Source organism: Barbus barbus, assembly GCF_936440315.1.
Source record: "Barbus barbus genome assembly, chromosome: 26".
Lineage (NCBI taxonomy): Eukaryota > Metazoa > Chordata > Actinopteri > Cypriniformes > Cyprinidae > Barbus > Barbus barbus.
In genome coordinates this window covers 11981214-12006430 of record NC_136754.1, presented here as the reverse complement: position 1 = coordinate 12006430, position 25217 = coordinate 11981214, and the positions used below count along the sequence as shown (strand labels likewise).

Genomic DNA, 25217 nt, shown 5'->3' with positions numbered 1-25217 from the left:
GTCCACTGGTTAAACCAGACAGGATGAGAGGTCACTTATCCTGTTAGTGCAATAACAGCCATCAGTTTAATCTTATTGTATTAACAGGGCTTGGCCTAATCCAATATGTGTGCATCAAATCCTCTAATCTCTTTTAGGACATACCCCTGATCTCCCAGAGTTTGCTTTCCTTACATAATCCCAGCAAAATTTGCATGAAACATAATGCATGAATAAACAGTGCTAATAAATAAGCAAATGCTTCTGAATAAATCAACAGAAACTGACACAACTGAAATGTCTGTCTAATTAAACCAGTTGGAAACAAATAAATAAAAAATAAACTAATAACACTGACATTCCGTTCTCTTCATATTATAAACGGCTTTATTGAGAGGGGTTTATGAGGAGTGAAATGAAACCGTTGCATCCACATCTGCATTTTAAATTTAGCCACGTATCCATCCTAAAAAAAAATTATATATACGCTCCAGACATTCACACTCTCTGCGCAAAGCTTTCCATCACAGCGATCACAGCAAAAAAGAAATAAATAAAACAACAACAATTTTGTAATCCCCTTCCAGATGACAATATTAGTCCTCTGTTTTGTCATTTATCATTTGGGAAAGCTCGCTGCTCGTCTAGTTAAGGGACCAACGTCTTAATGGCTTCCCGGGTGTTATGGCGGGGATAGATGCAATTTTCTCTGCCTGCCGTAGCGCTTGCCACCTTAGCTCCTTGAGTTCACATTTGGCATTCATTGATTCTGTGTCTACAATCTTCTCTCAGACACTGAACCGATGTGACAATCTTAATACTGCTACCCCATTAACTACCATATTTTGAGGATTCACTGAGCGTCCAAACAAGCCGGCGGTTAATCGAAACAAAAATGTGTCTGAAACACATGCCACAGAACAGCGTTGTTATTGTTAACTAAAACTAAACCATTAAAAATCATTTTCAGCAACTGAAATCAAGCTGAAATAAAATATAAACATTAGATTAAAAACTTTTGTAAAAAATTACTAAAACTAAAAGTGATATAAAACTAAATGACATCTAAAAATATATATTAAAAACATTAAATTACTTAAACTTCAATAAAACTGAAAATACAAAAATTAAAGTTAATTCAAAATATTATTAAATACTATATTAGCATATAAATAATACTAAAATAATATTGAGAATACAAAACTGCCTCATTTTAATGCAGATTTCCCTTTCCAGAGCACTTCGCCATCTTTGTGATCAAGTGTTGAGAAGCTGTTCCATCACATAAGAAAATTACACATCTTATTAAATCAAATCTTTCCCCTTAAAATAGATTTATGTTTTGCTATTCTCCACCTTAACCTTTTCGTGTCTCTTTGAGGACTGTAGAATACAATTAATTTGATCATGCAAATTGTGGCTGAATTATCAATGCTTTTCCATTTCAATTTCCTCCACTTCAAATGCAAGATCAAAAATAGTCACTTAAATATCTGAGAAATTGTAATGTCTGAAACTGAGCAATTAGCTTCTGATGAGAAATACAAGATGTGATCATATCAGCAAATCCAAACATCCTATTCTGTGATGAATGTGCAGTCAACAGTGATGAATCAAGAGATGAAATCAGTGGACAAAATACCACTGAATATTTCACTCTTGCACATCAAAGCTGCAAAAATGCCACCTTGTACAATTTTGCCCATTTTAAATGCATATAACATATAAAGGCTGCTGCACAGCTGTGGATAAAAATGTGTTATTATGAAGTAACATATTAAGTGTCCTTACAAAATATTCAGTGAGTGAGTTGGCGGAAGCAGTCATGCGCTCCAGGGAAGGTGAGGGGCGGAGCCTGGACCCTGCAGGGCAATGCCAAAAACCTATTTATACCTTCTGCACAAGCAGAGAACTCTGCAAACCCTGGAGTGCCCATGCAAAGACAAGAAAGTATTAGAAAAACACTAAAAAGCGGTTTCACTATCACTAGGGCACAAGAAATCCAGTAAAAACCCAAAGAATGGTCATAAATAATTAATGAGAGAGAGCCCAAGAAGCATCTTAAAACGAGGCTGAAATGGATGAATAAAAGCGCATTGTGTCTTTGCTAAAGCTTTACTGAACTATATCTTGTAAAATGGAGAGTAGATGGAAACTGCAACTAAAATTATACAATTTTGCTTCTCAATCGTAGTTATATATTCAATTTTCTATAGGATTACACAACTGCTGCAAAATTAGAGGGGAAAATGCTGATGTTTAACTACTTCTTAGCAAGACTTCTTCTAGACCTTTCTTCATTAAGGAGATCTGAATATGAACTTCAATTAAAAGAGATCAAATGCCAGGGGGAGGCGCCTGGAGGACTAACAATAAGGGGCCGAACAGAGATTATTTAAAGAAGGTTTAACTGCAGTGTTTGAATTGAGGAGGGCTTGTGACTTCCCATAAAACTTACAGGACCACCATAAAAAAAAAAAAAAAAAACTCTAACTAAAACGGAACCAAATGAGATCATAACGCTCTTGTTAATATATTCATGTGTGAATTTTTGTAGTTCTTGAAGGGGAAACTGTGGGACAATTCAAATACTGCTTAAAGGTACCTCATTTTATAAATTTGTCTACATGCACACGACCGATTGTTGACTGAGGTTGGCCTTACTGAAATATTTACTACAACTTGTGCAGAAGCAGTACAGCTTGAAACACCAAGAGAAAATACTGCTTGTCCTGGTGAAAGAGAATGGGCTGACTGCCAAAAAATACAAATATAAACATTTTCTCCAACTACTAACAAATCACAGAAAATGAAGCTGCAGCTGTGTCTTCCTGATACTATTCCTGAACTTCACAAAATAGTAGACTTTATTTTGTCTCTGTGCCAAACACAGTTTGCTTTCTAAGCTCTTTTACAGTGATTAACAAACATGTTTCTGGTATTACTGTATTATAAGCTATTAACACATTGTGGTCGCATGAAAACGCAACTAGCAAGCAACTGACTCAACAGATAGGAGAAACTGTGCTTGAACACTGCTTGAAGCATGTGCACATTATACTGTACAACATCAATGAATACTGGAAATGATCACACCCACACTACAAAGTTCTCTGTCTTCAACTTTGATGTTTGTTTCAGCAGCAAGTACAGTCTCATTTGAGTACAGTCATGGACAGAATGCCACAGGCTAGCATCCCAACACATCAGCGCTATGTGACACTTAAATGAGTTACTGACTGAACTATTCACTTTGGCAGGTGCACTTGTTGTATTTAGGACATTATTTTGATGAGGGTATCAAATGTCTGAGTCCACTAGTGAAAATACTTTTCTAATTTAATACTAAATTCTGTCATTTCAAATTATCAGCATATTATCAGCAATAGGAGTAAAAAGCTCAACTGAAAATTAGCAAATTTCAAAATAAGTATTTGGTTTCCCCTTCTCCTCCTTTAATTATCCTTAAAGGGGTCCTATTATGCCCTTGTACAAAGTCTTGATTTTGTTTTGGTGGTGTACTAGAACATGCTCTCATGCTTGGTGGCTCGAAAATTGCATTATTTTTCACATAATTCACATTATTACAATATCTTTCTCCCCAGCCTGGCACAAACAGCTCGATTAGTTCCGGGTTTATGAAGCCCCGCCTTCCGAAAAACGAAATGTGTTGTGACTGGTTAGCTGTCCCAGTGTGTAGCGCTGCTTTATCAGACATTACATCCAAGATGAAATGAAAATGACATCCAAAATTTTCCGAAAACAGTCGGTTTCTTTCAGAAATACAGAGATATAAAAACACCAGCACGGGTTTCGATTTTGAAACGTGCAATTTTGAAACCATTCGAATTTCCATAGGCGGGATTTATTTTTGTGATATCACAAATACAGGAAACCAACTTTGTAGTCCAAATGAGCCATTCATTGTAGTTCTTGAAAAGGGATTTTAAAATAATGAAATATCTCCCTTTGGAGTGGACTTTGAGATTTGTAATTTGCCCAAACATACACACTACACACTGACTAAAATTCAAAAAGTGAAAAAGCATAATAAGACCCCTTTAAAGCATAATTATAGCAGCACTCCAACATCATGAACTCCATAAATTAATGTAAAATCTGATGATCACAATATCCAGTATTCCTGAGAATGATTTACACAGCATCTAGTTCAATCAAAGAAAGAATATCTGATCATCTGTACAAAGGAGCTCATATGGTCAAAGTCACAAAGTTGCTAACGTTTGATTCAGCGATGCCCCGAAATTAAAATTCTGTCCAAATTACAATAAGTCTCCAGCTCTATATTTATATAAGCCCAGCCCTTTTTGTTCAAGAAACTGTTCACTCAGATGTACAGCACATCACAATAACGAAAAAAGAAAATAACAATTTCTGTTTCATGGTGACTTCATCACATTTATCTAGTCATAATGTAGGATTGTTTTACATTTTTTAAAAGTCGTACATTTTTTGTTTATTCATTTAGAATCCCAGATTTTCTATGTGTGCACTTTTGAACCCCACTGTAGGTAAGTGATCAGAGAATTTACATTGTACAAATTTTTAGCAACGATATAAAAACATTCTGTTTGTGATACCATGTTGTTGGCTATTTTTAATGGTTTAATTGCTCGTGAGTGATTATAACACGGAAGGCCTCCTGCCGCTTATGTGGTGGCTGCCACGCTGACACAGCTCCCCTCCAGGAAGACGGCACCAGTGAGTCATCATCAGCCACAAGCCACACCTGCCAGCTGGGATGCAATCTACCACAGACCCTGGGTTTTCCCTGCAGGCCCCTGCCGCAATAAGATTCCTGTTCTACACGCACCTGGGACCAGCACAGAAAATCTTTCTGGAAACGTCTGCTTCTTACACGCCTCAATTACATTAGAGTCTCTCTAAACTAACATCAGCAGGTCAGCTCTTGTAAACGGGATGATGGAAAGGGTGCGCCAAATCCAATCAATGTTCATTTGCGAAATCTCTTAGGGCTAATAACAGCTTAATGCCATCACAATCAAGACGATTTTTCAAAATGTTTACAGTTTTCTAATCGCCAAAGAGCAAGCGTTTACTGCAGACGCACTTGTCTTGGCTTGACAGCAAACATCAAATATGCATTACAGTGGCATATTGAAGACTAAGCAGCATTGCCAGCGACAAACTAAAATGTGGCTTTGAACTCCAGAGACTGGGATGCTCTCATAAACAGCCTGTTCCACACTTTAACAGCTGAAGCATCTGAAAACACTGGATTTCTTTGAAAACAGTGGTCGACACAGGGTGCTTTGTATTTCCAGCAGCTAGAAGACGGGAAAAGGGACGCAAAAAAAGCTGTGGAAACAGTAGAGCATTTTCCTTTGAACACTTCCTGTCAAAGTTTCGGTGAATGACAGATTCTACTCTGCCTCACGGATGAGGCAAAATCTGATTTCATGAAGAGCCCCCAAAGACATCGATCAAATTCTCCCAGCATTTTGGGCCCCGAGTGTGAAAATAACAAGTTTTGAGATGGCCATCTTGGGTTTCTGTCATTACTCCAGAGGGTAGGCATACAAATGTATAAAAACGGAGGAAGCGAGATCCCTGAGCAGGCTAGACGAGTCATATGACACAGCTCAACTCCCTCCAGAGCTCTGCTTTAAACTCATTAGAAGGATATGGGTGGCAAAGGCCCACTGCTTGCAGGCATATCAAATAGCGCTGCTGCACATTCATTATGAAGGTTTGCCCTATTATGAGGAAGAAAATGCAGTGCAATGACATTGTAATTAATGAGTTTTTTTTTATTCATGCAGATGGGGTATATTACTCTGGAAGAGGTATTTTGCCTTACGCACAGGGCTCTGACTTCCAGTTGCATAATAATCACACCTAGGAGGATGTGCCATAAAGCAGTTCTTTCCCTTTCTCCATATATTTTCTTCTACGGCGAACAAGGATAGATTGACACAGTAATGAGACAGTAAATTGGTACAGCCCTGTTAGTTATGCACACAGGTCATTTTCTCTGCACACGTCACGCACTGCGTAAGAGACTAGTAATAAAGCGGTTCGGCTTATAATATCTTAATTTGTGTTCCGAAGATGAACGAAAGTCTTATGGGTTTGGAACGACATGGGGGTACGTGATTAATGACAAAATTTTCATTTTGGGGTGGAGTAACCCTTTAATTATATAATAATATTAATTAGAAATTTTACTACAGTAAGTAAAATATTATACTTACGATGAAATACTTTTTAGTCTACAGTGCAGTTGTTCTACAATGGTAATATATTTCAGTCTTAGTCTACTACTACTACTACTGCTACTAATAATAACTATTATTAGGGATGGACAATATTATCGGAACGTTACTGGCCGACAAAGGCTTAAAATGTAAACATCGGCATTGGCCCGATATGAAAAATTATGACAATGTGCCTTGCCAATAAGTCAACGGTCACTAGCGCATGCAGTAGCAACAGCCTCCCCCGGGTCCCAATACCCATCCGGTAAAGCATTTTATTATTTAGGGGGCGCTATAGGCCTACTTGTAATAAATATTTAAATAAAATACACAAATAACATTAACACTGCATAAATAAAGCAGTGAATAATGTCATCAAATTTTGTTAAAAGTCAGAAGCTATAGCTTGCATGAATAAAAATCACAAACATGACACTTGTAAATTAAATACTGGAAAATTAAATTAATTTATGCACTATATAAAGATTTATTCATTAATGTATAATATAGTGGAGACTTCTTGTTGTTTCCAAACAAAAGGAAATATATCACTATCGACACCAGATATTGGTCAAAATTAGTTAAAGGGTTCATATGATGCTTTTTTAAAGATCATTATTTTGTGTATTTGGTGTAACAGAATATGTTGACATGTTTTAATGTTAAAAAACACATTATTTTTCAAATACTGTACATTGCTTTTGCTTTCTCATAGAAACACACAGTGTCTCCCTGTCATGGCTGCATCAACACTACTGCGGTTACTGAAACCACTCCTTCTTTCTTTGCATGAACATTTGGGCGGTGTTAAGCAAATATTTCCACATCGTGACGTAGACATGTGGGGGCGTGTTCGAATGAGCAGGGGGCATGGCGGAGTCTTAACTTTGATAAAGAATATCTCTTTGGTTTTGAGACTTGAGTCTTTGCAACTTCAGGGATCTTATCTATGCACAATCAGCTTTTAACACTCCAAAGAGAAAGGAAAACTTGAAATCGCATCATATGACCCCTTTAAAAATATCTGCAAAAATCGAATATCATGCATCTCTAAATATTTATTTTTGTAATTATTATTTAATCCCACTCAGAGCTATAAGACCTAAGGAACCTCAGACAGCAGAGTTTCAATTGTTAAGAAAATATTTTTTCATTGGTATAAAGATAATTTTTCATTATTCTTACTAATATTATTATGACACTAACTATCAGATATTTATTACGTTTTTATTATAATATTTTGTCATAATTTTTTCACTTTCACACATCATATGCAGGTGGTTCAGTTATACCCTAACACTCATACTTTTCATATGTGCCAACTTACCCAGGCCAGGAGGTACTTCCGGACATGGCGGTAATGGCTTAGGGGTCGGCGGTGTGTGGTTGGCCTCTGGCTTGGTGCTGGGCAGAAGATGATCGGCTGTGGCCAGGTAGTTTGCAAAGGTAGTGTTGGGCCTTCCGCTGGAGAAATTATAGTAGTAGTGGTGGGGTCCTCGTGAGCTGTTCGCTCCACGGCCATTGTTAAAACGGCTGAAGATGTCGAAGCGCTGGCTGTAGACATCGAAGTAGAGGATCATCATGATGAGGAAGTGCACCAGGCAGAGCAACAGCACAGCCTTGCAGATCCGCTCCAGGGTCCGGCCCAACATCAGCCGGCTCATGGTCAAAGCCACACGGCACACTCCGCTACACGCATCCGGTCAACGTCACCTCTCCGCACCGCTGAACCCTCCCGGACTGCAATTTACTAATATCACCTACAAAACAAAACGAGGGGAATTATATTAGACTCCTGTGCATTTGTGATTTCACTGTTGGAGACCAAATGTCAGATGCCCATCAGGCCTAAAGACAAAGCACAATTACAAATGCATTTGTATAAACTGAATACAAACTATACAAATAAACTGAAGCATTGTGTATTGTTAGTTTTAAATGCTCTCTACTGCAGCAGACAATTACTGTTTTACCAAACACTAATTATGTTAATACGATGTCAGAGTAGCTTCCCTATAACTGTGCTAATACTGCAGTAGTAGATGTGCTAATAATTTGTGTGCTTGAATGTTGCATAGCCTAATTCATTTATAGCATTTACATAAATGAGTAGTCCTCAACTGGTTTTGCTTTAGCATCCAGATTCTATAATGGATTGGCAGTGGCAATGTAACACGCCACCAAAATATTTCAAATGTACACTAGTGTTCAAAAGTTTGGGGCTAGTAAAGTTTTTTGAATTTTTTTTTATTAATTATATTTTTTTATTAATAAAAAATAATTGATTTTTATTTATTTATTGTTTATTTAGCAATAGAAATAGAAAACAGTTCAAAATCTTTCTGATGCTAAACGTTCGAACTTTTGAACAAAAAGGTCTTGGTCAAACATTGATATTAACAGTAATATTAATATTAAGTTCATGGTTTGACCAAAGCCAACTTTGTCCATTTTTGTCAATTTAAATTTTGGAAAATAGATTGATTTTGCTATTTTAGCGATATGTTGCTATATAGTTAGCTGCATTTCATTAATTGCACTTTTTGCTATTTTTTTCTTGCTGTTCACAGCTGGAAGAGACCCACCAGCTGTGAAACACTGATTTTAATCATTAATCATTTATTAAATGAATGTAAGAAACCTATAATCTTAAGAGTACATTATTTAGAGCTGCAGTCTGTATGTTTTGCATCTCTGTTTGAAAACCTGGAATTGCAGCTCTGTGCGGCATTATCTTCCATGCGTGGGGTTGTGCTCCGGCACCGCTTCAGCACGGATGAATCTAATGTTTTGAGGAGTATGTTTGGCTGTCAGTCACCGCACTGGATACTGTACTTAAGAATCGCAGATTCTAGCCTACGTCTTGGAATATATGACTCAAATAAGAATTTTCACGGTATATTGACATCTGAACAAGTAAGTAACAAATCTGCCACGTTTGTTCTGACCAACTGAGGAAAAAAGCATTACAATAAATCGCACTACCAATGGTAATTAAATCTAATGATCGGTTAGCTCATATCCCATCTTAACTGTGCAAATTATTATACTTTATTCTCAAATTATTAATATTAACAACATAAGCATTCCGTGACTATGAGTATAGTGTGTATTAGCATGTAGAGTTCAATTTCTGTACAGTCTAATCTCTAATTGTCATACCATGCGCATTTCATATTAAGAAATTCTTTTAACCCAAAAAGCTAATTATGCTCCCTTCGAACTGGTTGTCTTTAAAATACAAATCTTGTGTAATCCCAGGCTATCTGTAGCACATTTAAAACTGGAATATAATTTAATTTCATTCACATGTGTTTCATAAGCACATAATCCTTTCTGGATCACAATCCGCCATCAAAATTATACATTTAATTATTCTAGCTGCTGTGAGAAAAGGCTATAAACGATGCGCCACCTACAGGATCCTCACATGCGATAGGCTACTAGCTGGGACAACTTCTTTGTTTACAGACGTGACGTAATGACGCAGTGCCATGGTCGAATTTCCCACAAAACCTACCCGTCCCATTCAAATTAGAAAGAGTATTATAAGCTAACCGTTGTGAATCAGGTTAAAGTAATGTGATAGTTTTGAACACTGGCTGGTTATGTACTTGCTCAAATATAGATTTCGGATCATTTTTAACCCAAAAAAGTTACAGACTGCAACGTTAAGTTGGACTGTCACTAGGGGTACGCCACACTTTAATTATAGAATAAGACTGCTTTGTGCATCTTAGATCCATGGCTATTATTATTCATATGAATTTAAAAAGCGAATACAATTAACCCTGAAGATGAATGATCTTTAACATGAAATTTCTTTTTCACATCATTATTTCTAAGCATAATATTGATAAAGAAAGCCCAAACTCACTTTCAAAGCCCCATTAACCATGTGAAGCAAGAGTAAATGTAAGAAAAATCTATTCAAGACAATGTAATTTACACAGCAACAGTGAAACTCCAACTTACTCCAGGTTTAATTGGGATAAGAAAACACTTAATAGCTGTCCAAATCTTGCTGTGAGCAATTACAATGTTAACGGGATTTTCCAATCAACCCTAAGTGTAAGTAGCTAAAGGCAAAGAAGTTTACGAATCAACAGACTACTGCCTGAAGTCAGAGACCTGCGGCTAATTTCTCCCTCTCATTCTCTCCTGGTGTGATTGCTGGATGAAACTGGATGGGAAAGCCTCTTGATTTCACACATGGCCAGCTGTTGAAAGCTCCCCCGTGGCAGTTCGGATGGGGGGGCTCACATTAGCAGCTTGTAAGCGCTAACGCACAGGCTGACCGTGTGGGGGAGGAAGTATAGGATACTGGGATTTCTCAACACCTGCAGAGACTGGGACCATAACTACATAACTACATAACTCGCCTGCACCCTCATCCACTACTCCACCTAGCATGTGTGACTCCTCTGCAATACCCATCATCAGCACTAGGGAGAAAAAAAACACTGTCTGACACAATTCACACGGCTCAGCCTGGTTTGAGCTCCTTTAGTGAATCGCTCAACACTCACCAACCCCCATAATGAATCACACCAGCAGTCACAGACACAGGAACAAGCCAAAAATACTGTTACTGAGAGGTGGGAGAAGAGGTAAGATACAAAATAAGAATAGAAGATGACTGGGGGTGGCTGTCACAAAAAGCGAAATGAGGTGCAAGGAGTCAACAGACAGAAGGAAGAGAACAACAGTAGAGAGAGAGAGACTGAATTCCTGTATTTCATCAAATTACATGAAGAGCCTACTGCTGGACTGCTAATGAAGTATTTTTTGTAGGTTGTCAGGGATTGGCATTAAGCTATTTAAAAGAGAGCATATGAGGCTTTAACTGAATCAAAAGGTAATTTTATCTTTAAAGGGATAGTTCACCCAAAAATGAAAATTCTGTCATTGATTACTCACCCTTATGTCGTTCCAAACCTGTAAGACCTTCGTTCATCTTCAGAACACAAGTTAAGAGTTAATGAAATCTGAGAGCTTTCTGTCCCTGCATAGACAGCATCGAAACTGACACGTTCAAGGCCCAGAAAGGTAGTAAGAGCATTGTTAAAATTGTACATGTGAAATCAGTGGCTCAATCATAATTTTATGAAGTTATGAGAATTTTATTCAACAATTTTTTTCTCTTCTCTCTCAGTCTCCACAGTGGTATCCGTTGCTGTCTATGCAGGATCAGAAAGGTCTCGGATTTCATCAACAATATCGGAATTTGTGTTCTGAAGATGAAGGAAGGTCTTACGGGTTTGGAACAACATGAGAGTGAGTAATCAATGACAGAATTTAAATTTTTGGGTGAACGACCCCTTTAATACTAGGGGTGCAACGGATCGTAGATGATCCGTGATCCATACGGACCAGACCCCACGGTTCGGCCGAATGTGATTCGCAGGTTAACTGTTAAGTTTAACCATCTCAGAGTGAAAGTTTATCATTTGCATGTGTTTTGTCTTGCCAATTTACCCATTCAAACAATTTGAAACTATTCAAGCAAAAGAGCACACGCGCGCTGTTTTTTTACCGCTGCCGCACACGCAGAGAGAGAGAGAGAGAGAGAGAGAGAGAGAGAGAGAGAGAGAGAGAGGTGAGATTCACACAGATTGATTCCTCTTTCACTTCTCTTTGAATGGAAACATACACACAAAGTTATAAATACCCGTTTAAATACCCATTTTGGCCAGTATTCTGGTAAACACAGTCAGTTATGTCTTAAGTGAACCGAAACAGCTGAGAAAGAAACCAGATGTGTGTCAGTATTAGGTATGTGCATTTGGTCTTAAAGAGACTGCAGCCTATAAATACCTGCAGTGAAGAGCACTATTGTGTTATTTTACAATTAATTATTACATTTCTGCACCTGAATACTATTATTACTGACTTTATTAGTAACTTTATTTTGTATTCATCTACGCTTGTCATTTGTGTAATTGTTCTTGTTTTATTACTGACTTTATTAGTTCAGCTAGTAGTTTTTGCTAAGCTTTCAGTAATGAATAAAAACCAAACTTTGTTTGTTTGTTTGTTTTTTGCTGATCCGAAAAATTATCCGATCCGTGACTCAAAATCCGAACTGTGAGTTTTGTGATCCGTTGCACCACTATTTAATACAATCCACTTTTAAAATGCTGTTTATTCATTATATATATATAAAAGATCTACTGAACAACTTTCAGGCATGTTCAGTCTTTCTGCAAATACCCACTCCTTTTTGTTTTCCTCATAGTAAATGAATGGATATGGTAACCAAGGTTTGTTTTTCTCCATTCTAAAGGCGACAGGGCCCAATAAACAACAAGTTGCCAATATATCTATATTCAAACATCTAACTTTATTAATTATTTATTGTTACATATACAGTATTTTTCCTGTGGACTTGTTGAGTTTCTAGTCATACATTCCTAGGCATACACTACCTTTCAAAAGTTTGGGGTAGGCAAGGTTTTTGTAATGGTCTTGAAAAAAGTCTCTTATGCTTCCCAAGGCTGCAATTATTTAATCAAAAACAGTAAAAACAGGAATATTGTGAAATATTATTACAATTTAAAATAACTGTTTGCTACTTTGATATATTTAAAATTGTAATTTATTCCATCCATGGCAAAGCTGAATTTTCAGCATCATTACTCCAGTCTTCAGTGTCACATGATCACTTAGAAATCATTCTGATATGCTGATTTGGTGCTCATTATTTGATGAATAGAAAGATTGTTTTAAATAGATTTTTTTTGTAACATTGCAATCATTGTAACATTTTAATTTAATGTGTAATGTTGGTATTGCCCTTTGCCACTTGAAGTCTTGCACTATAAAAACAAATGTCTAATCAGGTAACACCTCAATTTAATAATGACAAAATAACTTTTGTGGTACATATAGAGCATACACTTAAAAAGAGCCACCTAGCTCATAATTCTCTGCATTTTTGTCTTTTCATCTCCCATGGCCTTATGGGACAGAAAGTGTCCAGTGGTTGCACACTCACAGTAGTTCATCATTCAGTTATTGTTCGCTTTCAATAACAAGAGACCTGAAATCAGTCTCTCAGCCTCACTCACAGTTCCCTCTAATTATCACATTTACTGTGATCATTCAGGTTAACTGCCAAGGAAAGCCAACAGAGGCTGCAAATTCTGCAGTGTGTATCCTTCTCTGGAGCTGGAGCTGTGGGTGGATGTTTCAGCACAGTAATGGTCCTTAATATAGGACATCAATACTGTATAACACTAACCCAATAAGACTGAGGTCACTCTAAGTTGCTACTCCATTGATATATGGTATTCTCTGAAAATTGTCTTTGCTTTTGCTGTCATCAGTTCCTTCTCAAACTTTACTCTCTTCTATGAAGTAGAAGTTTGTCTCAAAGAATATATTGTATGCTGAAGTCCCAATAGCAAAGCTCCTAAAATATTCATCACAGCTCCAAAGGATTGGAGAAGAAGACCCCCTTGGCAAAATTTTGAGCAAAAAGACTTTCTCCAAAAAAGTTCTTACCACATCATTTCCTTAGCTTCAATTCTTAGCCATCAGACAGTACAAAGCTTTTTATAAAAGCACTTTATAGCTCAATTTCAACAGTCATTTTGGGAATAAAGCAATATAGAAAGACAATAAAATTAATTAATAAGGCAATATCAAAGCAGCTACTCTTTTCAAATGCTATCTAATAATTTCTTCAAGAAATGGGACACTTCCAGATGCCCCAGCATAAGTTCCACAGGATTGTGCTCATTAATTTAGTTAGATCCACTTAACTGTAATATTATTCATACTCTCAAAGAGGGACTTACTATGCATGCACTGGTTCTCAAAGGCTCTGTTGAAAACGCCAATGTTAATGAGGTTATATTTTTGAACACTCCAGAAGTTAGCAATTTGGTCTCAATAACGTCAGGATCAATAATAAGCCAAGCCCCTGAATCACATACTTTCCCACATTAGACTAACTTAATAAACTAAAAGACTGACACTACAGCACAAACTGAAGCAGCTCAGGCTGACCCATAACAAAATATGCCAGAAATAGAGGCTAATGAATTTTTTACATCCCACCTATGTCATAAACTAATGGGGGGGAAAGCAAGGTTTTACATCGACAAGGGAATCCATCAAATAAACTGGCAACAAAATGTGTACAGCCTCTATATGCTTCATTTTTTATAACCAACAAACCGAACAGTGGCACTTTCTTGGTTTGTATAATTCATTTTGGCCTTCAACCCAACATTCACTAAAAAATGTAATCTAAACTGTAAAAAGAAGAGATTGACGTTTTTGAAGTACATTCCTATACAAAATTTAGTTTAAATTGAACTTATAATGTTATTTAGCAAGCTTGCTGAGCTATATTATAATAATTTATGCTTAAATGACAGTAAAAATATATTACAAAGCCTATTTTTATTTTTTATTACAATATGATTAGTGCTGTATCACGATTAATCTTGATTAATCACATCCAAAATATTTTTTTTGTTTACATAATATATGCATGTGTACTGTGTATATTTATTATGTATATATAAATACTCAAACATACAGTATATATATTGAAAATATTTACATGTATATACAGTTATATATTTATTTTCTATTCATCAAAGAATCCTGAAAAAAGTCATGGTAAAACATGGTTTTAAACAGAGAAAATAATAAGAAATGTTTCTCGAGGAACAAAGCAGCATATTAGAATGACTGCTGAATGATCATATGACGCTGTAGACTGGAGTAATGTCTGTTGAAATTTCAGAATTTAATATATTTTTAAATATATTAAAATAGAGAACCAACCTCAAATGTTTGAGTGGGTCATTTATTTTACACCATAGTCTAGTTTTCATAAACATTTTAATGGGAGCAGAAGGACAGCTTGTAGGCCACCAATTAAACACCGAATAGTCATTCAAGGCTATTATTCATGATTTGAAGAAAAATTATTGTGTGGGAATTGTACCGTGTCCTTCCTGAAGACAAAGCAAGAAAGCAACAGCCAGAACGGAAAAAGAAACAGGTGAAGCACAGCATGAGTGACTCAATAAAGAAACATCTGGTGGAGTGGGAGGTTATCTTGTGCTTCAGAAAGCACATCTGCACCAGGAAATGACAGATCCAGCCATCTCCCACAGCCTAAAGCACTTTCCAACAATATATTAATCACTCTCTCATGCTCTCGTTCACACACAGTTGTAACTTCCATATGTGATTGTGACATTAAAATGGACAGACCGCAGAGTTCTGGGAGATTTAGGTGGGCAGCCTCTCCAGTTTCTCCATAATTCAAAATGACATTAATGGCTGCGGTTCACAAAAGACTCATCAGTCATCTGTTTACAAACTGCCTAGCTAGATGGAGGCATAAATGTGAGATTTAATGGCTCGGGAACCACAGATTCTGGTTCTGGTCAGACGACAGATTGTATTGAGAGCTATAATTGATAAACACTAATGTGCCATAATGCATTTGGGTGATTCTTCAATTGGGAACTCTTTGAAACCTTGACAAATGAAATGTCACATGTCTTGGAATAAAAATATGATCATGGCCACTGATATTGTGTTTGTGATGGTAATGACATTTTTGGAGAGATAAGCATTGAACAAGTTAGCTAGCAGTCAGTTCAGTTTTGAATCTGTAATTCTAAAATAATAACAGATAACCAATGAAAAGTAGCCTACTCTCTAACCATGAGAGAAAAATTTACAAAATTACTTTTCTGATTCTCATGTGCTCCCCTCTTGCTTCTAATTTTCGTCATAACCAAGTATATTTTTTGCAAAAATGTAATTGCACTCTGAAATGCTAGGTGTGATGACAATTCAATTATTTTTTTCTTAGGGAAACTGCAAACTAGTTTCCTAATTTGAATACCGTTTATAAATAAACTATGGTAGGAATGCTAAAAAGTATGAGTAGGGAACAAGCCCCAAAAATCTGGAGAGTTTTCCTCCACTATTGCTTGTAGACATTTTGAATACAAAAAAATTACCAAAATTTACCTAATTAAAGAGACAAAAACATCTTAAAGCTGGCCAGAATATTTTTAAACCATTTTTAAAATAAAACTAAGAGACATAAAAGTTTGCTTAGTTGAAAACTAACCCATTACAATCAAAAACTTTTAAATAACATATTTTTAAGTATTTGTAACAAATGCTAAATAAAATAAAATAAATCATAGTAATAATAAACTGGGCCCAACCCAACAACCTGTTGTAGTGCCTAGTAGACCAGGACACACACACAAAATAATTTCAAGACAGCACATTCCTTAGCAGGAGTTAAGACTTCTACTCCCAGCATCTGCATTTGACTGGCTGGCTGATTTCCTGCCCTAAATGTCCTCATCTCAGGAGACCTCTAAAACCCAGGATAAATTTGAGGGAACATCTGAAATGGATTTAGAACAGAACCTTCAATGTTGTTCCTGACCGGTTTACCATAAATAAAAGTCACATAATCAACAGTGCAAAGCATGTGGCATCTGGAAAGGCTCCAGCACAGACCCTCCCTGATATCTCCTGATCGTTTAACGCAGTAATTCAATGATGGTATCAACAAAGATGATGGTTTTACAACAGACGTCCGAGCTAAGAAAATCACCAGATCTCCATCCGGAGTGACATTCCCATGACCTCCCATTTCTCCCTAGCAGAGAAACACGCCTTTTCTTCTTATTGGCAGAACAAAGAAGATCAGACCTTTATAAGTGTTCCCAAAAGGACAAATAATAATCGCTGCTGCTATTAAAGTAATATACTCAAAAGCAATATTTACAATATATTTACAATATATATTCAGGTTGTATTTTATGAAATTAAATTAAGCTTGCTGTGTTATTGGAATCTATGTTATTGTTGTAATCTCTTGATGTCTAATTTTTCCCAATCACTATTGTTTAGTTTCACATGCTTGGTGTGATTATTTAGAATTTAGGATCATTTAATCTATGCCTTAACCGCGTAATAGATAAAATTTATATATGTACTTTGCGTATGCAAAATACTTGGTGTTTGATTTTGAATGAAAGCTAGTTGCGTCAGCAATAATTTTGTGTGGATGAAAGTTGACTTTTCTCATCGTAATGTATGATTAAAACACTTATAGGAATCTGCTAGGATATGTTCTTCATTTTATGAAATAATTCAGCAAAGGATTTACGCACGGAAACTGAGCCATGCGGGGCGGGGCTACAGAAACACTTGTGATTGGATCAAACAGAAAAAGGGGCAGACTGAAATCAGCCCAATAAAGACAGACACCCAACTTTGGTGTGCTGTTGCTTGCTGCTTGCTCGCTCTCTGTTTGAAACTTCGGCTCCTCATCTGATCACGCTGTTAAGCGCTCTCAGCCATACACCATCTGGCGAGGATCCACACATGCCTTCAAAGCTCTGACCAATCAAACTTTAACACCTGAGGCCGAAAGAACTCTAAACAGACTTCCTAAGAGCGTCATCACGTCACAGAGAAACCAACCAATTGCAAGAGGGCATCCCCAGTGACATCACTCTACGACGACTTCAGCAGCCAATCCGCACCCGGGGTGACCTCAACCAGGAAAGGAACGAAACAACTCAGAGCAAGTAATCAAATAATTCTTCATAATTCTGCTGGAAACTGGTTGCATTCATCTTTAAAAGTAAAGATAGTAAAGTTCCTTGCTTGTGACTCCCTCAGGTTGAAGTTAGAGCATTCTTGAAAACGAGCATTAGAACCTTAAACTCTCTTCAAATCAAAACAATTCATTGCCTGCAGCGTGTCTGTGTGTTTGTGTGTGTACGTATTCTGTTTTGTGTTATTTTAGCTTAGTAGTGTTGTAGAGTAGCAAATAAACTTTGATTTATTAAGAAATCTTGTGTCTGGTGCTATGTGATTTTCAAGTCTTAAACTATTTGACAAAGATCGCGTTACCTATGCTAAAATTTACCTATGCTAAAAATGACCTAATTAATTCAGTATTACTGTAGCCATGGGAATAATCTGAATGGTTAAAACATACTGGTTTTAATGCTTGCTGGACAAGTCGTTAATGAGGTATCGTTAATAAGGTACAAGTTGGACGTTTTGATTAATATCCATTAATCATACGAATATGAAATCGATACGACTCGATTTCCAGAAACTAAAATTAAATTAATAGTTCTAAAATTACTACACTGTGCTTTTCTTTACTGGAATCATTTTCCATTTTGGTCTCCCTCCAAGATTAAAAAGCCCTATAGCCACCCTCCTGCCCTCATTCAAAATACAGTAGATGAAAACACAATTCACCTCGGAGCTCTTCTCATCCTCATGATGGAAAAACTCACGCTCTCTTATCAGGCTCATTTTCAAACAACATGCTAAGACTTGACATGAGAGGATTCAACCCATCCAGCTCCTCCTAAGAGAAATTAATTGGCCTAGAGACGCCAATCAGGCCTTGACTTTGATGTTTAAAAGCAAGAGCATGTTTAATAGGGTGGAAGCACCAAGTGAGCCACTCAACAGACAGGAAACTTCATCATACATGTGTGAGGGACTGCGACTGTCAGCAGCACTATGATCAGTACAAATCATCAGCTCCGTATAAAGGGCAAAACGACTGAAAAGGGTTTTCTCCAATACTGTACTTCTGGAAAACTACCCAAATTATAAATCCAAAGAAAAAAGTAATGGATAGGGTTATTCAAGCATATTGTATCTGAAAATAGAGAACTACAATCATGCACATTTGAGCTTTTACAATCATTTTGAAATTATCTTCCATTAAGAGAACTGATACCACAGAACATTATATTTATTGGAGCTGTCAAGAGAACTGTGGCTTAAATTTAACTTAAGTGTCATTATTTGTAAATTGATTTAGACTTGAGTAGATGACTCAAGACAGGTTATTTCTTCAATTTGAGCTCAAAACCCAGTGACTTAATAACAGAAAACATTTATGGACTGTCACTAAAAAACAGCTAATTTCATACCATATCTACTACGTGCAAAGTTCACGAGTAAATTCCCTGCAAGCAAAATTAAACCACTTTTGACAGAAAGGTGACTACATTGAAAACAGTATTTACTGGCACCCCTTTAAACATCTATTGTTAATTAGCTATAAATTCTACAAATGAATTGACATTGACACCATAAATGTGTGAATATTCAAACAATATATATTTGAATGGCAATCACTCATTTTCTCTTAATGCATGCTCTGGCATGCACTCTTTTAGAGTCTTAAATTTACTCTGAGGCCAACAACAAGACAAGCAATATCTTACACCAAAGAGTGTGAAACTTATCACACTTGAAGGCATGGATGAACTAGTGAGGTGTGAATATAACTAATTACATTATAGTTGTTTTCTGCTGAAAATTTCTATTGCTTTGCTCCAAAACCTATAGCTACCAGATACTGCCAGATAGTTTGATAAAGATCCATATAATTTACCATTTGCATGTTCTACATATTTTTATGCATATTTGAGAATAATACAGAAACCTTTTTTTTTTTTTTTTATAAACATAATTTTGTCAGTCCACAAACAAGTATTCCAACTGAATTTTAAAGGGATAGTTCACCCAAAAATAAAAATTCTGTCATTAATTACTCACCTCATATCGTTCCAAACCTGCAGGACCTATTGTAGAGCTAAGACTAGACCCAAGACCTAAAACTATTGCAACAATGTCCTTACAATCTTTCTGAGCCTTGAACGTGTGGTAGTTGTGTTGCTGTCTATGGACAGTCAAAAAGGTCTAGGATTTCATCTGATACTAATATTCCCCTAAGGGTTCATACATTTCTATTGAGAATTTCGAAATAAACATCAAAACATGTTTCTACCCTCTCTGTATTGATATTGGTACATTCAAAGCATTGTTGCTCTATGAAACTGGACATGCTACAAGAATGGTAGTTGATTTCAATTACGCTGCAGACTGTTCTAACAGCATGCAACATAATATGGTGTGACATTACACCAGGAGTATAATATGACACAGTATATTGATGTCACACCATAAACAAATACAATTAGTCACACTTTGGTCTTATTTTAATTATAGACTGCATTATACACTACCATTTTTTTATTATTTTTTTATTTATTCATTCATTCATTTTTCAGAAGGTCAAAAAATATGTTCACTTTCACAAACTAGTAACAAAAAAAGGGGGATTGCATCCACTCACTTCCCAGGCAGCACTGCCACATGAATGTGAGGTAGAGGGGTCAGTGGCATGACATGTCATACCCGTGCAGGACTAAAGAGTTGATAAACACTCATGGCAGCAGGTGAAGAAAGTGGAGCTGAGAGTCACTGGCCTCTGGCTATCATTTCATTACTCTCAATCCAAGCCTCCCTGTGGACATGACACCACTCACCTCACACTGGCACACATCCCTAAACCTGTGCTCTAGAGCTCTGCAAACAACATACGCTACATGCCACTTCATAAAACACTTACACTTCTATTACTGTAAAGAGCGTTTGATCATGTTCAAATATGGAGAGATGTTAAAAAGGAGGAGGCCGCTTTTTACGACTTTTAATTTGACTCTTAATAAAATCTTAATGAATCAGACTAAGATATTGATATTTGCTACAGGAATATATGGATCTAGGACATAAAGATCTTCATTAATCAAGGTTATTGGCATGTTGCCACTCCTATGAGTTGAATATTGCACCGTATTGACAAGTAATATTGTCTAATAGCCGAAAGTGTTCTCCATTCTGCCAATATTTTGTGATATTTTATTATTTGTTTAATGTAAAAATGTTTGCTTCTATCTGACGTATAACACTAGGTGTTGCACAGATATATTCGTTTGAGCGTCCGATAAACTCAACACATGGCTCAACCAATGGTGTGAGTTTGGGGGCGGGACTATCTGTTTCACAGACCAGTGGCAGACGGGGGGGGGGGGAGTGTTTAGGAAAAATATATCTACACTGTCAAAACAAAACACTGCCTGCTTTATTAGTATACTACACCAGAGGAAAAAATGCACAACAGAATAATGCATCGTTCACAGGTACTACTAAAACACAAAAACTAAAATCAACGAGGAACCCTAAATCAATTTTCTTTAAAAAGAAACATAATACAGGCATAAGTTGTTTTGCATAAGCTTCAAGCAGCTTTGGAAATACTCTAGTTAAAGCTGTCAAGCTCAAATTGGGTTACAAAGTCAGACTCAGCAAAACATCCCAGAAGAAAACCCCACCCACTAATCGCTAAAGATTAAAATGAGCTTAATTAGATGCTTCATATTGAGTGGGAGGCAGCTAAGAGCCCACATATTGAAAATATCCGCCTAAAATTCCTTGACCTAAGACGATTTTTCCACATTAAAAGTGTACTTTTCTGCCTGCAGGCTTCCATCCTCCTCTGGCTGGAAATCTGTGGCTAGCACCTGTTCAGTGGGATGCAAACGTGACATCAATTTCAGATTATACTGAATGGTACTCTGCTCGAAGACCCACTCAGCTGTGCTTTCAATCTCACCACAAGAGTAGCCTACACTTTTCGAAACACATTCAACTGACTCCTGTGATGTAAACATCACTTACAAGATCCTGTGCTGTGTTGTGTTGTGTTACCCTCTAGCTTGACTATGCCAGAAAATGAGAGCTCTGAAAAATACAGAGGTGTAAAAATGCAAATAATATGATACTAATATATCAGTAATCCTGTAATATTTAAACATTGCAGTTTAACAAAATTAAAGAAATAGTCCATGCTCAAAATAAGCAAAGTTAATGGCTACAAAAAAATTAGTTCAATATGTGCCTCCTTTTTCTTGAAAAAAACAACTAAACAACTAAAACATTGGGTTACAGTGAGGCACTTGTAAAGGAAGTAACTGGAGCCAATCCGTAAACATAAAAATACTCACTTTATAGATGAAATAATACACAAGAATTAATCTAAGAGCATCACATCATTTTTATTTGCATTATATATATATATATATATACTTTTATAATATTTATTAATATTATATTTTATTCGTAATTTTAGTGTTCATTTAATTTTAGTTTGTTTTAGTATTTTTTGTTTTGTTTTTTAATGTTTTATTTTATTTTTAGTTGTACTTCAACTTTTAGTGTCAGCTTTTATATCAGTTTCAAATGCTAAATTTCAAAAGTCCATTTTAGTTTTTCCATCTGATATATATATATATATATATATATATATAAGCTTTCAATTAACAGAAATCATTTCACTAGTTTTAGTTTAACAGTATAAACACCGCTTCACATTTCTACTTACAAATCCTCCAAAAACTATAACCTTAAGAAAATGTGAAATGAGTTTGAATGATTTTTTTGTAGTAATCAACATTATATCACAAACGCAGTCGACTGAGCTCAACTTGTATTGAGCCTGGAATATTCCTGTAAGGCTAACTCAAGCTTGACATAGTTTCAGCTGCCTTACATGAACATGAAACAGTTACATAATCGAGTCCTTTCACTACGTTTCAGGGTTTGAAATGTATCTAATTCGTAATATCACAAAGGTAAGTCATCGCACCAAAGTGTGAATCCAAGTGGCTAATTATGAGACAGCATTGTCTCTATACACAGTCTATATCACAGCACACAAACAAGCAGGAGGAAGTCTTGGGTGGCTGCGCTCCAGCTCTGTTAGCTTGTAAGCTCCACAGACCGCGGCCCCAGCTTTTGCCTGCAAGTCCAGCTGCTCACTCTACTTCGAGCCAAGAGACAAATTAAACCGCCACAGCCGAAGCCTTCGTTTGGACGGACCTCTAAGTTGGCATCTGGATAGACTTAGACATGATTATCTCCATTCACCTAAATACCCTTGCAATTCCCTAAGAAATAAACTACAAACGACAAACACATTCTGTAGGCCTACTCCTGGGCGCAACTAGACTTGATCTGATATCATTAATAATTTGTTATTTTCATGCTCATGAGTGCAGAAAAATGAACTTTAAACTTGACAAAAATTAGACAAAGCCGGTGTTCAAAACAAAGCAGTCCACTTCATGCCACCTTTGTGTCACGGGTCTTACTGTTCCCATGACAACAAATCCCAACACCCAATGATTTCTCATCTGTATGACCAGCGATCCGGTGTCTAGATTTGCACTGTTCAATAAAACACAATATAGATTTGCCCCTAATCAAAAACCATTCCCATCAAGCAAGAAAAGGATTCGCAGCAGACTCACAATGTCATTTATCTCTGGTGGATGGAGGTAGATTAGCCAAACAGAGCAGCTCCTGTTTAAAACAAACTGTAAAATGGACCAATGGACAATCCACCCTTGGGCTCTCAGGTATCACTCTGTAGAAAGAGAGCTTAAAAAGCAGATTGTGTGGGTGAATGAGAGGAACAGATACAGACGCTGCGAGAAAGTCATTTAGAGGATCCACTGAGAACTAATGGAGCACAAATCAGACAGCAAAAGTGATTGATTGTAAATGAGTCAAGCTGAAACAACAAATTACCACCTAAACTTTCCATCCTGTCAGTGATACAGTATGTGTATATTTATGTTCACCATCATAACCGTGTTTAAGCAGTTTAAAACAACCGGAATAGCCTTTAAACTGAAGCAGAATAATTGGAAATAATGCTAGTCTCCTTAAAGAAAAAACATGTAAATGACATTTTATTTATTTAAAAAATGAGAAAAACAGACTCAAAAGATTCAATCCTTATTGACAAGTGTGTGTTATTGTTAGGGCTTGTGACTGAAACATCCAAGATGGAAAATATTCAGCAGAAACAGAACCGATGAAGGATTCTGAAAGGTTTAAGAAAGAAAAATAGTTTGATTACAAAGTGAAACAAACAATCCTAAACCCCCTTAAAACATCAAAAAAGAAAAAAAAACTATGAGGTTTTGGGGAAGTGCCTTAATGCCATGTACTGTATGAGCTGGCGATAAACAAATCTGATATTTATTTGAGAATAGACTGTATTACAATATGTGCAATTACCAAGATATACTGCAATCAGCGATTGAATAAATAGGGAGAACAGCTGCATGTTAATTGGACCCCATAAACAGCAGCTGCCATGAGACGAACGTGCCATGATGTGCTCTCGTCAATAATTTACTAATCAAAAGGTTAACAGGAAATTGTTTAATATGTGCCAAACTTTTGTAAATATCCAACACATTTCTAGTTACTCCAGCCTTGATTCTTAAACCACCTCTAGAAAGCTTACCACACAATACTCAATAACACTTGCCATTTAGTCTGTAAACATAATGGATTCAAAAATGTTCATAAAAATGGTAACCAATGATAAAAGATTTTACAATGTTCCTATTCGTGCTTAAGAAAGAGTATAGACGTGAAATATGGCTTTAATCGTGTTTTAAGTCACTCTTTCAATAAATGACCATGCATAGGTATTATTATATTGTTAGTTATTAATAAGATTATGTGATTAAAAGATGCATTTTAAGACTGCATTCAAAATACCATTGTAAAGCAGCAATATAAATACAGACTTTATAAAAAGTGTTACTCTGAATTCTTGTTCATAGATCTTCGGCCACAAAGTCACACATGTCCTGCCAGCTTCCTATCTGGAGACACTGGGCAAGATGCTGCCCGTGGTTGCTGTGGGTACCATTACACAGCATCATCCCCATACTCGACTCTGCTGGGAGGAGCTGAAATGTGCATGTCGATGAAAATAAAGCCGATTTTGTGATATTGCGATCTAGTCGAGAGTTTAGATTGTATAGGAAGCATCTCTACGCCTTGATCAAGATGGCAGATAGCATGCGATATAAAAGGAAAACGAAGAGCATCGTTCAAATGAAGGCGTGCAGAGATTTAAAACAAAAAATGTTTCAAATTTGCAAACCATGAACACAAACATGCCATTTCTTACCTTGATCCTCTGGAAGCTAGAGAGCTCCTCTATAAGAGATTCATCTTTGGTGGATTCACTTCAGCTGACTGTCTATTTCAGAAGAACTAGTTTCAGCCATAAATGTGTCATCTGTG

General features: G+C 36.5%; 1 protein-coding gene across 1 annotated transcript in view; it reads right to left on the bottom strand.

The window, feature by feature from the left end:
- LOC306846723 (beta-1,4-galactosyltransferase 2-like) overlaps nt 1-7978 on the bottom strand; it is a gene marked incomplete at its 3' end in the record, with an annotated part of 87632 nt that extends 79654 nt beyond the window's left edge. Inside the window, exon 1 of the mRNA XM_079380305.1 lies at nt 7546-7978. Coding sequence (XP_079236431.1) covers nt 7546-7882 — 337 coding nt within the window. The 5' untranslated portion in view covers nt 7883-7978. The remainder of the gene's footprint in view (nt 1-7545) is intronic.
- Nucleotides 7979-25217: the final 17239 nt, after the last annotated feature.